We start from the raw sequence: 14689 nt of genomic DNA, 5'->3' as shown, positions 1-14689 counted from the left end.
TTATGCAACAGTACTTTATTATTCAGTAGAAACTTCTTTTAAGTAAAACATGGACTCTATACAAGATGGGTACCAAAAGCATAAAAAATATGATTACATAACCGAAAAATCATGGTGGATTATATTGGTACAGGTAGTGAAGTTTTCTTAATGGCCAATGAATACATTGCACAAGCAAATTTTATCGCAACAATACGAGAGGCAGAGCTCTTCTATGACCTCACTTTTGCAAGCCGTTCTCTTATCGCATCTAGTTCTTCCTCATCATCCACACCCTCGGCAATGGCTTCTCGCTGTGAAAGTATAAAGGACATTTAGTATTGGTAATTCTGAACATAATTAACATATGAGAACGAAAAAAAATAGAATCTTACATCCTCAACAGCCTCGACTGTTGAAGGCTGTTTTACTTTCTCCTTCCGAACAGCATCTGGAAGCTGTGATACTGTTTCGCCTGCTATTGCAGAAAGAACTTTTTCGACTTCCTCTTCAGTTTCCTCTTCTATATCCTCCGAGTCCAATGCTGAATCAACAGCATCATTCACCATTTCTTCCATTACCCCTGCCTAATAATACAAGATACAAATTAGGTGGGAATGTCTTAAGTTGCAACAGAAGTGCCTCTGCTTATATGGTTTCAGATAATGGCCTATGCTATTTACATGTGAAGAGATTGCTCAAGAGAACTTGCTTATTTGATTTGAACCTACGGAAGGTACAAAACAAGGCTCCTAGAGTTGATAAGTAAAACATAATATTCATTACTGTTCGTGGATGTAGAGTCAACTTATAATAATCACTGTCATACTACTGCTAGAGAAATTTTATGTTTACTGTTAAACTCACTAAGATTTCAAGTACAATAATCACCAAATAAGCCCAAAAGGCAAGCAAGTCCAGCGAACTCAACACATAGGAGCCACTGCAACAATGATAAGTCCCAAAAGAAAATTTCCATCAAATTTCTCCTACATCGTTTTTTGCAGGGAGTAAAACTATTTTGTCAAAGAGATGGCGCAAATCCTGGTTAAGATGCTTGGGAGATTTAGTGAGATAAAGACATAAGAATGCATATTAATCCAAATGTACTAAGGGAAGTATCATTATCCTAATAATTTTGGCAATGTTTTCCCTTTAAATCTGTTTTTAGGATATGATATGGCTTAATATGGCTTATATACGAGCAAATGATATACCTTTGTCATTTCTTTGCTAAATTCTTGCATTGTAACAGCCACTTCAGGAGCTTTCATAAGATTATTGACAAGCTTCATAACCTCAGCGCTCTTGGACAAATGGCCCACAGTCCTCGCAGTTGCTGAAATAGTGAGATATACCAGTATATTATAAGCAAAAATGCATGGTTAACAAGGCAAGTAAAAGAACTAGCAGCGTGACGAGAGCAGAAGCAGAAAACTAAAATTTGCTATTTCAATTGGAAGTTTGGAACAGATGCACAACTGAGTGCTTGAAATTCTACTAACTAGGTTCAGGACCAAATTTGTTGCAAATATGGGCTATTGGTGTAAATTATGATAAACTTTTACTCATATGGCAAGAACTTTTCAATTCAAATCCTAACTAAAGTTTTGTGCTGAATTCCTGATTTAAAAATAATATCACACAATCAAAGATGAGTATAGTTTAGACTAGCAAATAGTAAATAATAAACTCTAATTAAGTATTTAATCTTATTAGATTCAGAGAATAGTTTGATTCTTCAAACAAAAGCACATAGGTTCTATGAAAATAGGGTTAAATGAAATCAGACTCTGTTCTCAAAATTCCTACAAGGGTTAAATATATTTCTTCCTATACTTATGCCAAAAATCATTTTACACTTCTATATTTTAAAAAGTTTTAAATGAGTCAATATACTTACGGCTAAAATATTATCATTAGATTTTTTATCTAAATTAATGTGGTGCACCCAAATATTTTCAGAATGGTAAGCTCATTTCCCTCTTTTTCTGATTTTTTATGGACAAAAATGCCCCTCCCCTCTTATATAAATTCTTTTTAATCTTTGATACCAAATGCTCTTCTCTTGCTTTCTTTTCCACCCATGGCTTCTTCCCAATCTCAAAATGCTAGTTAGGGAAAAAGATGAAGTTGCCAAACAAAAAAACTAGATCAAAACACCGTCGGTTTTGTTTAACAAACTGATAGGGTATTTTAGTCATTTGGCAGCACCCCATTAATTTAGATAGAAAATCTAACAACATCATTTTAGTCGTAAGTAAAGACTAGTTTGGGAGTCTTTAAAGTATAAAGAGGTAAGTGATTTTGAACATATGTACAGAGACGTAAAATATATTTAACCCTTATTACAATCTATGTGAAGTGACATTCATAAATCATTCACTAGTGACATGAAAAAATGCCATACCGACAAGTTCACCAAGATGCATTGAAATAGAATTTAGTTGAGCCTTGTTTTCATAAAGTCGATTCACAGCTCTCCTTGATCTCACAATTTCTTTAGCAAGAACCTACATTATAAAAGGGAATTAGAAGTATATAGTAGATTATATAAAACTTCAATAATTTTCATCCAGTAAAATCAATTAGAATGCAGCAACATAATAACACAGAGAAAATACGACATACAAGTTTAAGATCTGGCGTTGTGTGACTTTGACACTTTGCACATATAACTTCCAATGTTTTGAAATGTGGCCATGAATTATGGGCAGTCGCCCCACCGCATAGCATCAAAGAGAAAGGTGGGCACTAAGGCGAACGCCAAGACGGTCTAGCATTTTTAATATATAAAAATTAAAAAGTAATTATATGTGATATATAATTTATACTAATAGCATATATAAATTTTTAATTGTTACCGTCATAACAATAAAATATCACAAATTAACTATATATATGTATGTGTATATGTGTATACATATGTATCTGTGCATGTGTATATATATATATATATAAAGAGAGAGTATGATAGCTAATGAGAGGAAATAGGTGCATGTTTATGCTTGATATGCACCAACTCACTAGTACATATCAGAGAATACAATATTTTGATAAAAGAAAAGTGGTTAGTTTCTAATACAGAGAAGGAGAAAAAAGGGAGAACAAAAGGAAGAGAAGTAGAAGAAGAAAAGAATAGGAGGATAAGAAGGAGGCACATGTGGACCTACAAGGCCTAAGTGGGTTGTAAGCCCACCTAACGATATGGCAACTGGCCAAAAGAGGCAAGACTGCCTTCCCCTTGTGACGGTCGTATTACCAGTTTGTGACGTAATCCGTGCACCACCCAACCAAGGGGACCGCCAAAAAAAACACCTTTCAAAACCATGATAGCTTCTAAACACTTTAGAACATCGAGTTCTTACCTCAATGTACTATGATTTTACTTTAGGTAATTATTTAAAAGCTTTTATAGAGGAAAAGGAGAACATGATATCTAATAACAAAATCAGAATATAAACCATGGAAACAATCTATGTTATCAGTTGTACCAATGATATAAGTTCATGCAACCTAATATAGGTGTTTACACTGATTTTCTCATAGTTGCCTTGTAGGTTTCCTCATGATACCTCATATCTGGTTCACATGCCTAAGTAACACTGCTTGGGTGAAATTAAGATATGATAGGTTTAAGATGAGTGGACGACCTTGGTCAGGTTCAATAGAATGAAAAATCCAAACAACTGACTTTGGATAGTTGACAGAAAGCTTTGTCGTTGTTCCTTAGAGGAAAATAACTCTAATCAGTCTTTAAATGTTGCAAAATAAAGATCGCACAGGTAAACAAGATGAATGATGCAACGAATTGAGAATGATAGGATGCATGTCCAATATAAATATCAGGATATAGACCTAAAGTTGTAAAAGAACAACTTGGCCAAATCGTAAAGTCGTCTATTCTTGGTTTCCTTGAATCTGTCATTTCATTAGGATGAAACAAAAAAGTGACAAAAGAAATAGATTCCAATATTTCAATTAATGATTCCTCGCCCTAAAATTCCTCTAAGTACTCCTAAACCAATCACTTGTCATGGTGATTTTACTGTCTAAATCAGCCTATATAAACAACAATCGTGCAATAATAATTACGAAAAGGTATTCTAACACGCTAACGGATACAATTTAATAAGAAAATAACCAAATCAAACTTAGAACCTTAGCGGATCCCATGTCATTCCGCTTCGCGGCCTCCTTGATCGCCTTCTGAACATTCTTCTCTTCCCTCTGCACGTCTGCGAGATCGCGATCAGAAAGGCGTGAAATTTTTTTTCCCTCGGACTCGATAATATCCATCAAACACACCAATTGGAAATCAAACAAATTGGGAATCCAAGAGCGATACCTCGGATCTGACGCTCGATGTTGCGGCACTCTTGCCGGAGGCGGCGCTGCCAATCCCTCAGCTGCTGCTGCGGATTCGGTTTCGGCTTCAACAAATTCTTCACCGCCTCCATCTCCTCCTCGCCGCGATAAGTGATTGCTATTCTCTTTACTCTTCCTTATTTATTCTTCCTCTACTCTTATTCCCTTCCCGAGTTCTGACCCCGTAGCCTGGTCACGACGCAATAGTCGTTTTGGCGAGGAAGGGGATAGAGAAAATCCTATGGCGTATGGATCCGGAGTCCACTAGATCATCATATCCGAATCCGATTAAAGCGGATCCAAAGACTTTTATTAACATCTAATTAATTATAAATTATATCTGTTACAACTCCAATACGTAATTATCTTAAACCATGCGTAGCATATATATGCGAGATTTTAGTAAAAATTTAGTTATTATAAATCTTACTATTTGTTGCTTTTATATCAATTTACTATATAAATTGATTTGCATCGGTTCTTGGGTTCAATACCCAAGCCAGATCTTGATTCAATATATATTTGTGTATAATCTTGACCTATATAATCAAACCTAACTGTCGAAATTTAGTTACTAAAGTATTCTAACCGTTGGGTTGAGTTTTAATTGTTAAATTTTAGTTCCATAATTTATTAGTGTCTAGCCAATTGAGCACGAACTTGACTTAGCTCATTGAGCCAATACACAATCTAACTTAAAATTATTCTCGAGCGGAATAAAAGCTAAAAACTTCATTCTTTTTTTTAGTTTGACTTGTATTTGAGTTTGATAAATTTAGGGAAAAAATTATATTTTACCCATAATTTTAAAGTCATTTATCTCCTTGTAATTTTATTTATGTATTTTACCCCTGATAATTATATTCAAATGAAACAGTACTTGAATTTAAAATATTTATTACAAATAAATTTCTAAATAATTATATAAGCTTTTTTAATACATCTAAATTAATATCGATTAAATTTTAAATAATAAAAATATATTAAATATATGTATACTTTTATTATATTATTGTCATCTAAAATTCACTGAATATTATTTTAAATACATTAGAAAATTTATTCAATTATCTACAGTTTTTGTGTGAATATCTTCAAATTTAATTTATAAATTGATTAACTATTATAAAAAAAAGTAGTAGTTTTAATTTAAATATAATTATAGAAAGAAAAAATAATACAAATAAAACTATAGGAAATAAATTAAATTTAGACCTAACTACCAAAGGATAAAATATAATTTCTCCTAAATTTAATTTTGAGAAGAACACAAACAAAGCTCATCTCGCTCTGACCAACAAGTCGACCCCTCGTCGCTATGACTTCCTTCAAAAGTTCCAAGTGAAACTTACCAAAAAACTCGAATTATGACATAATTTCGAAGACTGGGTGGCAGCAGAGCCGCTTTTAAGTACTATATATACAAGTAATAGAGCATGTTGGTACCTATGGACTATTCTACAACATTCAAATTTAAGAGCAAAAGTGTGGTGTTGAAGAGTCTTAAAAACTAGTGAACAACTGCAGCTTCTCCTCACTTAAACAGCCCAGAAATCCGGGTCCTGTAGAGCTTGCCGCATACCTCAAATCAAGAATTGGGTGCCGATGCGGCTTGAGATCTGTATACTTCTGAAAGGAGGGCAGGTGCCAAATGCGCACTCCATAGAACGACTCATCCCCATAAGCAAACAGCGCGGGGCCGGTTTCAGGGCATATTATCGCGGACTTTGACATTCGAAGTTTACTTACATAGCCAGAGCAAACTTGGTCTTTGCAAAACGATGTGCCATTTGCCCTCTTAAAGAGGACATGAGAACCTAACTTTCCTGAATTGGAAATTGGAGGTGAAGGTGATCCCCAAGTCTGAGATGACAAGGTATCATTTGATAAGTCAACTTTAGGACGAAATGAAGCTATAATATCAGCGGTTGGAGTGCCATAAGCAAGAGAAATGCATACGTCTAGATCATCCATGGGAGTTATCAAAGATGGCCTGAAATGAAACACAGGAACCATGTCAAGCGTTTGTATAATCCTACGATAGCATGTTTACTACAACTTCTCAAATGTCTGATGACTTCAGAGACAACAGTTTAGCGGTATAAAATAGGAAGTGCTCCAATAATGTCAGACTGCACTACTGCTAAAAATCTAAAAGGCTGCATCAGGATATACATTGTGCAGAAAGAAACAATAATATAAAAAGGATGCATTTGAAAAACAAATTATTCTTCCAAAAAGAAAGATCAAGATAAAGGGAATAGAAAGAAAAGCAAGATACACTAAATCTCTCTCTGCTGAAGTGCTTAATTTCAGTTTTCCACGTCGAGAAAAAAGATGGATGTGATGAAAGCAAATGATTGCAAGCTATAACTAACCTTTCTCCACTACCATCAATTTCCCACATGCAAGGGCCTACAGAAGAAGCTGTAAGGGCTTTCCTGGTTCCATCTTCAAGCAGGACAGAGTGAACAGTGTGAATAGGGTGCGTAGACAACCCCTTCATAGATTGCACAGGTCCTGCAGTTTGGCGAACATCAAATACCAAAAGCATGCCATTCTGTATTAAAAGAAGAGAATTAGTCACCTGGAATTTTTGTTGGAAAAAAAATAGTAGGAAGAAACCTAGCAAGAAGCAAACCTGCATTCCAGCATAAAGATGATATGGACTGCTGTTATCTCCTGAACACGACCAGGCAGGAGCCTACAAAGATACAAGATTGATCCATTTATTTGTCAAACAAGCTTCACATAATATCATCAAGAAGTTTACATTTTCAGTATGATCATTAGTTAGAACTTAGAACATCATTGCTTTCAAAAATAAGCAGTAGTCCTTGCAAAATTAAGTAAAGTTCTTAGATATTATTCAAATAAAAGGGGTTAGAAAATGTTGAATTCATCAATCATCTGTGAATATCAAAACAATCAAAAGGAAGTTGACTTAAGTTCCTTATATCAAGGCCACTTATTCACATAAAAAACATATCAGCTGCAAAACGACGGGTTGATAAACTAATAAGAATCCTTTTTTCCCTTTTACAAGCAAAATAACTAATAAAGTATCTTAAAAGCAACTTACAAATTCTGCATGTAGCAGATTAGAGAAAGTAGTTAAAACATAGATATTTTTTTGTCTATCACCTAAATTCTAGTGCTAGTTAATTATGTAAGAAGAAAATTTTACAGTTAATCTACATAAAAGGAAATTTTCTATAGATAATCACATAAATACAATATGCTCTTTTTGAAGTAAATATCAGAACAGGCATCATCCACCAACACCTTAAAACATTATAAGGTAAGTTAAAGAATCACCGGTAAGTCATATTGGAGGACAACGTTGTTGTTTGTCTGGCTGAAACACATCATGAAACATTATGTTACATAGTAAATCCAGAAACAGATTAAAATTTCAAAATCCAACTAAAAGCATCATGTCCAATAAAATTACTATGCACCTAAAAAGTAATAATTTACTGCCCAGTGAAGCAAGTAGTGCAAGTCCACTTTGAAGGATGCAGAGATCCCTAACAGCTTTAGTATCCCGGGGCAATTGAGTTTTCTCTATTTCCTGTGGAGCTAACAAGCTAATCTGCACAAAAGGATGGAAATACAAAGTGGAAATAGGCACTGACAAACTTTTAGATAGTGGTTTCATGACATTTATGAAAGCATCTATCAGGAAGTTGTACCTTACTAAGGACATGCTCCCCTCCTACTCCAGGTGTCTTCCCAGAGACAATTAGTATATGGCTAGATGCATCAATTCCCAGGGTACGGGCTCCATCTATCACCATCTCATTCTATCAATTAAAAAAGAGAACGACAATAAAAAGTGCATATGCATGGGCAGCAGTTATCTTCTACTGAACCCAGCAAGAAAAGGAAGCTATTGATAATCAACTGCACAAATGCAGAAATGAATCTGACAATGAAGATAAAGATCTCATTTTATGTCTAAGCTCAATGATCTAAAAGCTTATATCATGATTTGAACCATTAAACACACCAAATAAAAAAAAACAATTATAGAAGATGATAGACCTGTAAGACAAATCTGCGACAAGGATAACTAGCACAACTACTGTCACCTGTCAGAAACATGTTTTCTGCAAGCATATAGGGTATCATTGTTATCAAATTTGCTTAACAAAGAAGCTGAAATATCCTACAAAAGGATTACCAGAGGAGGCTCTGTCAAAGGATTGCAGCCTCTGATCAGAATATTCGAAAAAGCTTTTGCAAATTGCTCCTGTCGATGGAAGCTCCATGCATGCCATTTTCTGCATAACCAGAATTTTGACAAACTTCTGCAGTTACAGGTCAAAAAATCACAATCACATGAAGGGAAGAAGTACGTAGCCATCTGATACCCGTCTCTCGAAGCTTTCGCTAGCTAGTGAATGTTTCTGCAAGCCGTACAAAAAAAATCAGTCTACAGATGGAGTTCACATGTTTCTACATGTCTCAAGCAAAATGATTCTCCCAAATACACAACTAGCAAAAGTGGGCCATGGAACAATATGACATCAAAGGTGGGTTTGCAAGTCATAAGAGAAATAAACTTCGAGGGTGAATTCATGGCATGAGAAACAGTTAATCAGTATCCACACACGTTATACATTATCACATCGGACAATCTCTACAAAGTAACACCACATGTACATATGATGGAAAAATAAGTAAAACTCAACAGCATGGAGCCATGAATTATGTAGAGATAAAAAAAAATGGTTCCTATGGACACCTTCTGACATTGAAAAGACACCTAAATTGTACCTTATGCTTGCGTATCTCTTCCAGTAATTGCTCTCTCTGCATGAGAAAAAACAGTATAACTCGAGCATTTATAAGGAGCTCTCATATGGACATGCAAATTAGCTTACCTCCAGACTAAGGGATTCATTTTTTTCTCGTAAAGAAAGCAGCTCCTGCATAAACCGCGTAATTTAGCAATTAAAATGCCCAGCATGTTTATCAACCTAAGGAACAAAACCTAACCTTTTCTAAATCATCATTTGGCACAACTATTAGCGGAGCATACAGATTAATGATCTCTTTCTTCCTGAATTTCCTACTACACTGAGGACACTGCAACACAGGGGAAGGGAAAAATGAGCTAAGCAGGCAAAAGAAATTTAAGTATCAGAGGATTTATAAAACAATATCTAGCAATTGAATGTATGAGTGCATACCTTTCCTATTTTCTTGCTACATTGGCGTAGCCATCTCTCTAGGCAAGATCTACCATACACATGCCCACAAGGAATACAGCTATATTAATAAGAAAATTTTAATTAGAAGAATAGAAACAGACGCCTAAATTTTTTTACGATCATGAATAAGAATGTTTATAGTGCAATATAATTCAACAGCATTGAGCATATAATAGCATCACACTTTTTCTTCAAAGTAACTACGATGCAAATTATATGCTTGAGAAACCCATCCTTAAAAAGAAAACAGGATCCAACTCCATGCAAATTGTTGACCTGCATTCCCCGACAAAACTACTACCCTTGTGCTTAAGAATAAGTACTTCCAAGGGTTTCTCCACACGAAGGATAACGATGCAACAAAATTCCACACGAACCACATGGAAAACGGAATCAAGAACAATAATTTTCAAGTGCATAAACACTTGAAAACCAAAATAGTAAGGATTTTCTACTCCCTAGTGTACCTTCGAACGCAAGAGCAATAATGCAACGAGAATGAGCACAAAAGTTTCAATCCTTCTTACCAGACACGGTGAGGCCCCTCGGATTTCCACATCTCCAAGCAGACGGGGCAATTGGGCAAGGAAGACTTATCCATCCCAACCCCCCCTCCGGTCGCCTCTTGTCTGTCTTCTTCCTCTTCCTCTTCCCCTTTCGATACAGCTCCCCCTCCATCTCCATCCTCGATGATCACCACGGTCGGCGCCGCTTCCAGTTCCAACACATTGCCCTCCACAGCCGCCGCTCTCTCCTCGCTTGCGGGGTCGCGGTGGGGCTCCTCGGAGTCGGTTTGGGGATTGTAGTCCTCGTCGTCCTCATCCTCGTCCTCAGTTTCCGCTTCTACTTCCTGCGCTGCTTGGTGGCGTGGCACTCTTCTTGAACCGGAAGAAGGGTTCGACGCCATGAGAAAGGACAGATGCTCTCAACTCTCAAGACTCAAGTCCTCAAGAACAAGGATAAAACCGTAGAGTTTGGCGCTTCATTTAGCGGTGAATCTTTCGGGCCTTCTATCTTTAAGCCCATCTAAAGATATAGTGGGCCTTCTCACTTTTCCAGTCAACCCTCGTTAGAGTAACTAATGGACTCTTCTCCAGTGCCGTGCCGGACGAGCTAATCTCTCTCCTTCCTCTTCTCCTTCCTTCTTTTCCTCCCCCGCTACTAGCCAACTAGATCTCTTCTCCTCCTCCAATGGCTTCTCGCCTCCTCCTCTCCTCCCGCCTCCGCTCCGCCCTCTCCCCCTTATTCCTTCGCTCCACTTCCCATCTCCATCTCCACCCTCCTCCTCCAATGGCTTCTTCTTCCCCTCTCCACCTCCTCCTCCGCCGCGAATTCGCTACCTCCTCTACCCGCCGCCACCGCTCCGTGGACATCGGCGCTCGAGCTCGCCAGCTCCAGAACCGGCGGCTCTGGACCTACGCCCTAACCTTTAGCTGCGTTGCCGGCTTCATCGTGATAGTCCTTTCCAACTTCCAGGATCAGCTCGTCTTCTACATCACCCCCACTGACGCCCTCGCCCGCTTCAACTCCAACCCTTCCAGGAACCGGTTCCGCCTCGGCGGCCTCGTCCTCGAGGGCTCCGTCTCCCACCCTTCCTCTTCCTCCCCCGAGATGGAGTTCGTCGTCACTGATCTCATCACCGACATGCTTGTCAAGTACGAGGGGTCCCTCCCCGATCTCTTCCGCGAGGGCCACTCCGTCGTCGTCGAAGGTTTCGTTAGACCGTTCGACGAGGAGATTAGGAAGGGAGCGGGCTCGAAGGCCTCGGAAAAGGCGAGGAGCGGGGAGTGCTTCTTTAAGGCGACGGAGGTGCTTGCGAAGCACGACGAGAAGTATATGCCCAAGGAAGTGGCGGAGGCGCTTGAGAGGAACAAGAAGAAGATGGAGGAAACTCATACTGACGCCCAGACCTAATTCAGGTTTATTTCAAGATTTTGGTACTTTGATTATTTATTTGAGTTTCGTTTCTATTAATTTGAGGCGAAAGTTATAGTTTTGAAACCAATTGTGGGCAATCCATGGTGTTGTATTTTAGAACATCAGAAATTTTGGGTGGGAAATAATAGTGATGGATGATAACATTTTGCGTCCTTACAGATAGATGAATAAATTTGGTAAAATGAGATACATAACGTTATACTTTGCACTATTTTAAATCAGATGATTGTATTCATCTTTTCTCAGATTCTTGAATTTATTTGATAAACAGATCAGAATCTATAATTGGTCATTATGTAATGTGATGCTTCATCATGCTCGAGAGATGTGACTATGTATTATGGATAGAAGTTCTGATCCATTAAGTTAGTTTCTTTATGATTGTATGCTACTGATTGTTATTGCCTTCACCGTTAATGTTATTATTATTCCTGTTATATGCATTTACTTTCATGAATTGGACTGTACTCTTGCTAGAAAAGATTTCTTCGCTTTGCATTCTTTTAGCCCTATTACTGTATCACTTCTCTTTGGTAGTTGATGAGAGTATGAACGTATGGCAGTAATGTGGTGTTTCCCTTTTCTCCGTTCTTACATGTCAACCTTTTACATCATAGAATTTCTTACTGTTTAGTTTATAAATCTTGACTAGTTTTGATATGCTTGTCTAAATGTCATTGGCTTGTTCCAGAAAATCTTGTTTTGACGGACAAAATCTTATATTGACTGACCATATCTTATGCAAAGATGTTAGAAGTTAGGAGGTATGTCAAAGTTCGCTTGAAAATAACTTGCCTTTTGAGTTTTGAAAACGGAAACACTCGTGACTTGAGAAAATGATTGAATTTAAGAAGAAAATTTACATATATTTGAGTAGGTGGATCAAGTTCGTCAGACATGTGGTGGAGATCAATAAGTTTGATGGTTTAGTTGAGCCATTTAGCTTCCAGTTATGCTGAATATGCTAATGAAGTTAGTCTTATCCGATAAATTGTGGGATTTACCCTCCTTTTTCATGATATCGACAATATTGGGTCACAGTTAGGTTGGTTAAGAAATCCTCAACTTTTTTCTGCAGGGGTGTCAGAGAAATATCTATCTTTTCTAAGAACAGAAGAACTCTTTACTGAAAATTGATTACCTTGATTAAAATATTAAAGCCTAAATCACCATAAATAATTCCAATAACTTCTAAGTGATTCTAAACCCAAAAACTAAATCTACAAATCTGACAACAGAAAATTCCACTAAATATACAGCTTTGCGGCAGAAAATTCACTTGTTTCTTTGAAAGTTGAATTTATTCTCACTTTTGGATTACCAAAGTCGAATCTCCAGGTCTAACAGCCTAAATCATATTATCTTTAAACCTAATAGTTCAGTTAAATATCAAATAGAATGCTAACTTGTGTCCAGATCAAATCACCAAATTGGTTTCTTTTCCTAATCTTTTTTATCTTTTTATCCACAAATCCCTTCTCTAGGTTTGTCCTACAGCCATATTGGTTCATCATGGTTTACCCTGGCAGAGGTAGGCTAAAATACTACTTTGTCATTTCTAACTATTATAAGATTTACACTTCTCCATCCATATCCTATTAAGCTATCATGCAAAGGAAGCCAATCTTTTCTTCAAGTGTCTCTTTTCAGATATTAATTTTTAAGAATCCTTATCAGAGTTTGGGTGCAGTATGATAATTGTGAATTGACCTTTTGAAAACTTGGCAGTTAAGATAGGCTTTAAACCCTGGCAGCTTTTGGTTACCACCAAAAGCAATGTCAGGAGATGATAAAATTACTTCAGGAAGTAGAATTTTCCTCTCAAGAACGTTCCTACCCTTCAATCATCCTCTCTGACCACAAAATAGGTATGCACACAAGAGGCATCTAGGGGCCATTTGGTAACGTGTGTTTCAAGATGCAACATCTAGATAATTAAATGGGAAATTAATGTAAACAGAAGTCTTATATCAGTCTTTTTTTTCTTATTAAAGATTGAAATAATATGTTATGACATCCAAAATTATGCATGTGAGTCCATTGGAGACCTTGAAATAAAAACTGATATTTATATTTGCATTTTATGTGTAAAAACAGTTTTTTTTTAAATACATGAAGCCAAACGGCTCCCTAACACTTCTCACTGTCATTCGTATTTCTTCCCCTGAATATGATTAGTGATTGGAGTATCACATTAAATTCTGAAATTGTCACAGCTATGTAGATCAGTTACAGCCTTACAGGTATGAATATTAAAAAGGAATTTCGTCAGTTGAGTTACGAAATCATCATCTTAAGCTAATAAAGTCCCAAAACTTTGTTTCTGGGAGGAACTGTATTAGCCTATGCGTGTGATCCATAAGAGTCAGACTTTTGGATTTCTGGCAGACCTCTAGCTATCTTTGTCTGAAGATTCTACTAAGGAAGCTAAATTCCATGAGCTTGTCTTCACTTGCCATGTGCTATCTGTAATCTATATATGTTACAGTCTCGTTGTTTTATGCGCTATTTCCAGATGAAAAGGTTTTTTTTGTGTGTGTGTTACTTAGACATCTGGTAGAGATTTCAACAGTCCAAATTTGAAGAATAATCCAGCATCAGGACCTTGGTAAAAATATAGATACAGTGTTAGTTTTCTTCTGTCATCAGTTCTTTATTTATGTAGATTCTGTTGCAATGTTTTCTAATGATTCATACTACTTTTCTTTTGGAAGTGTCGAGAGAAAACACATAATGTTGTTCGTATAGTTTTTATTCTGTCCTCGTGCTGTTTTTTTTCCAAGTTTTAAGTTAGCCGAGTATATTAGCTCGATGATTGGTCCTATCAGCTTCATGATAGAGATGTTGATTCCTTGGTAAGTGTTGTGTTGCAGTTAATATTTGGTAAATTTTCTATTGCATCGCAGTAATTATTTTTTGAGAGGGTAATCCATATATATATATATATATGTTACTTTCCGTATTACTGTGCTCAGTGCATCGCACAGCAGTCAGATGGTGATTGGTGACGGACCTTATGCTGTTTTTAACTCTTGTGAAGTCTTAATGTTCGAATTATATTAAGCATTTACTGTTGCTAATAGGCTCGTAAGCAGGCGAACATTTGTCAGCATGACTTTATGAGTTGATGGATTCTAGCCTTTTAGGGCTGCTTTGTTTCTCTCTGGAATAAAAGTCATCTTCTC

The 14689-nt window shown here is 36.7% G+C and overlaps 3 protein-coding genes across 4 annotated transcripts; 1 reads left to right on the top strand and 2 right to left on the bottom strand.

Moving 5' to 3' along the window:
* Positions 1–4558, bottom strand: LOC140766486 (vacuolar protein sorting-associated protein 24 homolog 1-like). The gene is made up of 6 exons (XM_073105857.1): positions 4328–4558; positions 4141–4217; positions 2390–2492; positions 1197–1318; positions 375–566; positions 1–293 (listed from the first exon to the last, which is right to left on the bottom strand). Exons 1-6 carry the CDS (start codon positions 4437–4439, stop codon positions 213–215), a joined length of 687 nt encoding a protein of 228 aa, XP_072961958.1. The 5' UTR covers positions 4440–4558; the 3' UTR covers positions 1–212.
* A 1050-nt stretch (positions 4559–5608) lies between these two features.
* Positions 5609–10555, bottom strand: LOC140767055 (uncharacterized). 2 transcript variants are annotated; one of them, XM_073106817.1, is made up of 15 exons: positions 10094–10555; positions 9546–9624; positions 9352–9441; positions 9237–9281; positions 9130–9165; positions 8724–8759; positions 8534–8633; positions 8395–8459; positions 8043–8153; positions 7809–7942; positions 7666–7705; positions 6989–7051; positions 6726–6907; positions 6307–6340; positions 5609–6210 (listed from the first exon to the last, which is right to left on the bottom strand). In XM_073106817.1, the coding sequence occupies exons 1-15, from the start codon at positions 10471–10473 to the stop codon at positions 5851–5853; spliced, it is 1755 nt and encodes a 584-aa protein (XP_072962918.1). In that variant the 5' UTR covers positions 10474–10555; the 3' UTR covers positions 5609–5850. The 2 variants fall into 2 exon arrangements, with proteins under 2 accessions (XP_072962918.1, XP_072962917.1); XM_073106816.1 differs by having other exon boundaries at positions 5613–6340; positions 10094–10551.
* Positions 10556–10657: 102 nt separating this feature from the next.
* Positions 10658–11873, top strand: LOC140767056 (cytochrome c-type biogenesis protein CcmE homolog, mitochondrial). Its single transcript, XM_073106818.1, has one exon. It carries the CDS (start codon positions 10758–10760, stop codon positions 11478–11480), a length of 723 nt encoding a protein of 240 aa, XP_072962919.1. The 5' UTR covers positions 10658–10757; the 3' UTR covers positions 11481–11873.
* Positions 11874–14689: the final 2816 nt, after the last annotated feature.

The sequence above is a fragment of the Typha angustifolia genome, chromosome 9 (genome assembly GCF_048772165.1).
Source record: "Typha angustifolia cultivar Huaian chromosome 9, ASM4877216v1, whole genome shotgun sequence".
In the NCBI taxonomy this organism is placed as follows: Eukaryota; Viridiplantae; Streptophyta; class Magnoliopsida; order Poales; family Typhaceae; genus Typha; species Typha angustifolia.
The sequence above is the reverse complement of the archived record's forward strand: the minus strand, read 5'-3'. Positions and strand labels throughout refer to the sequence as shown.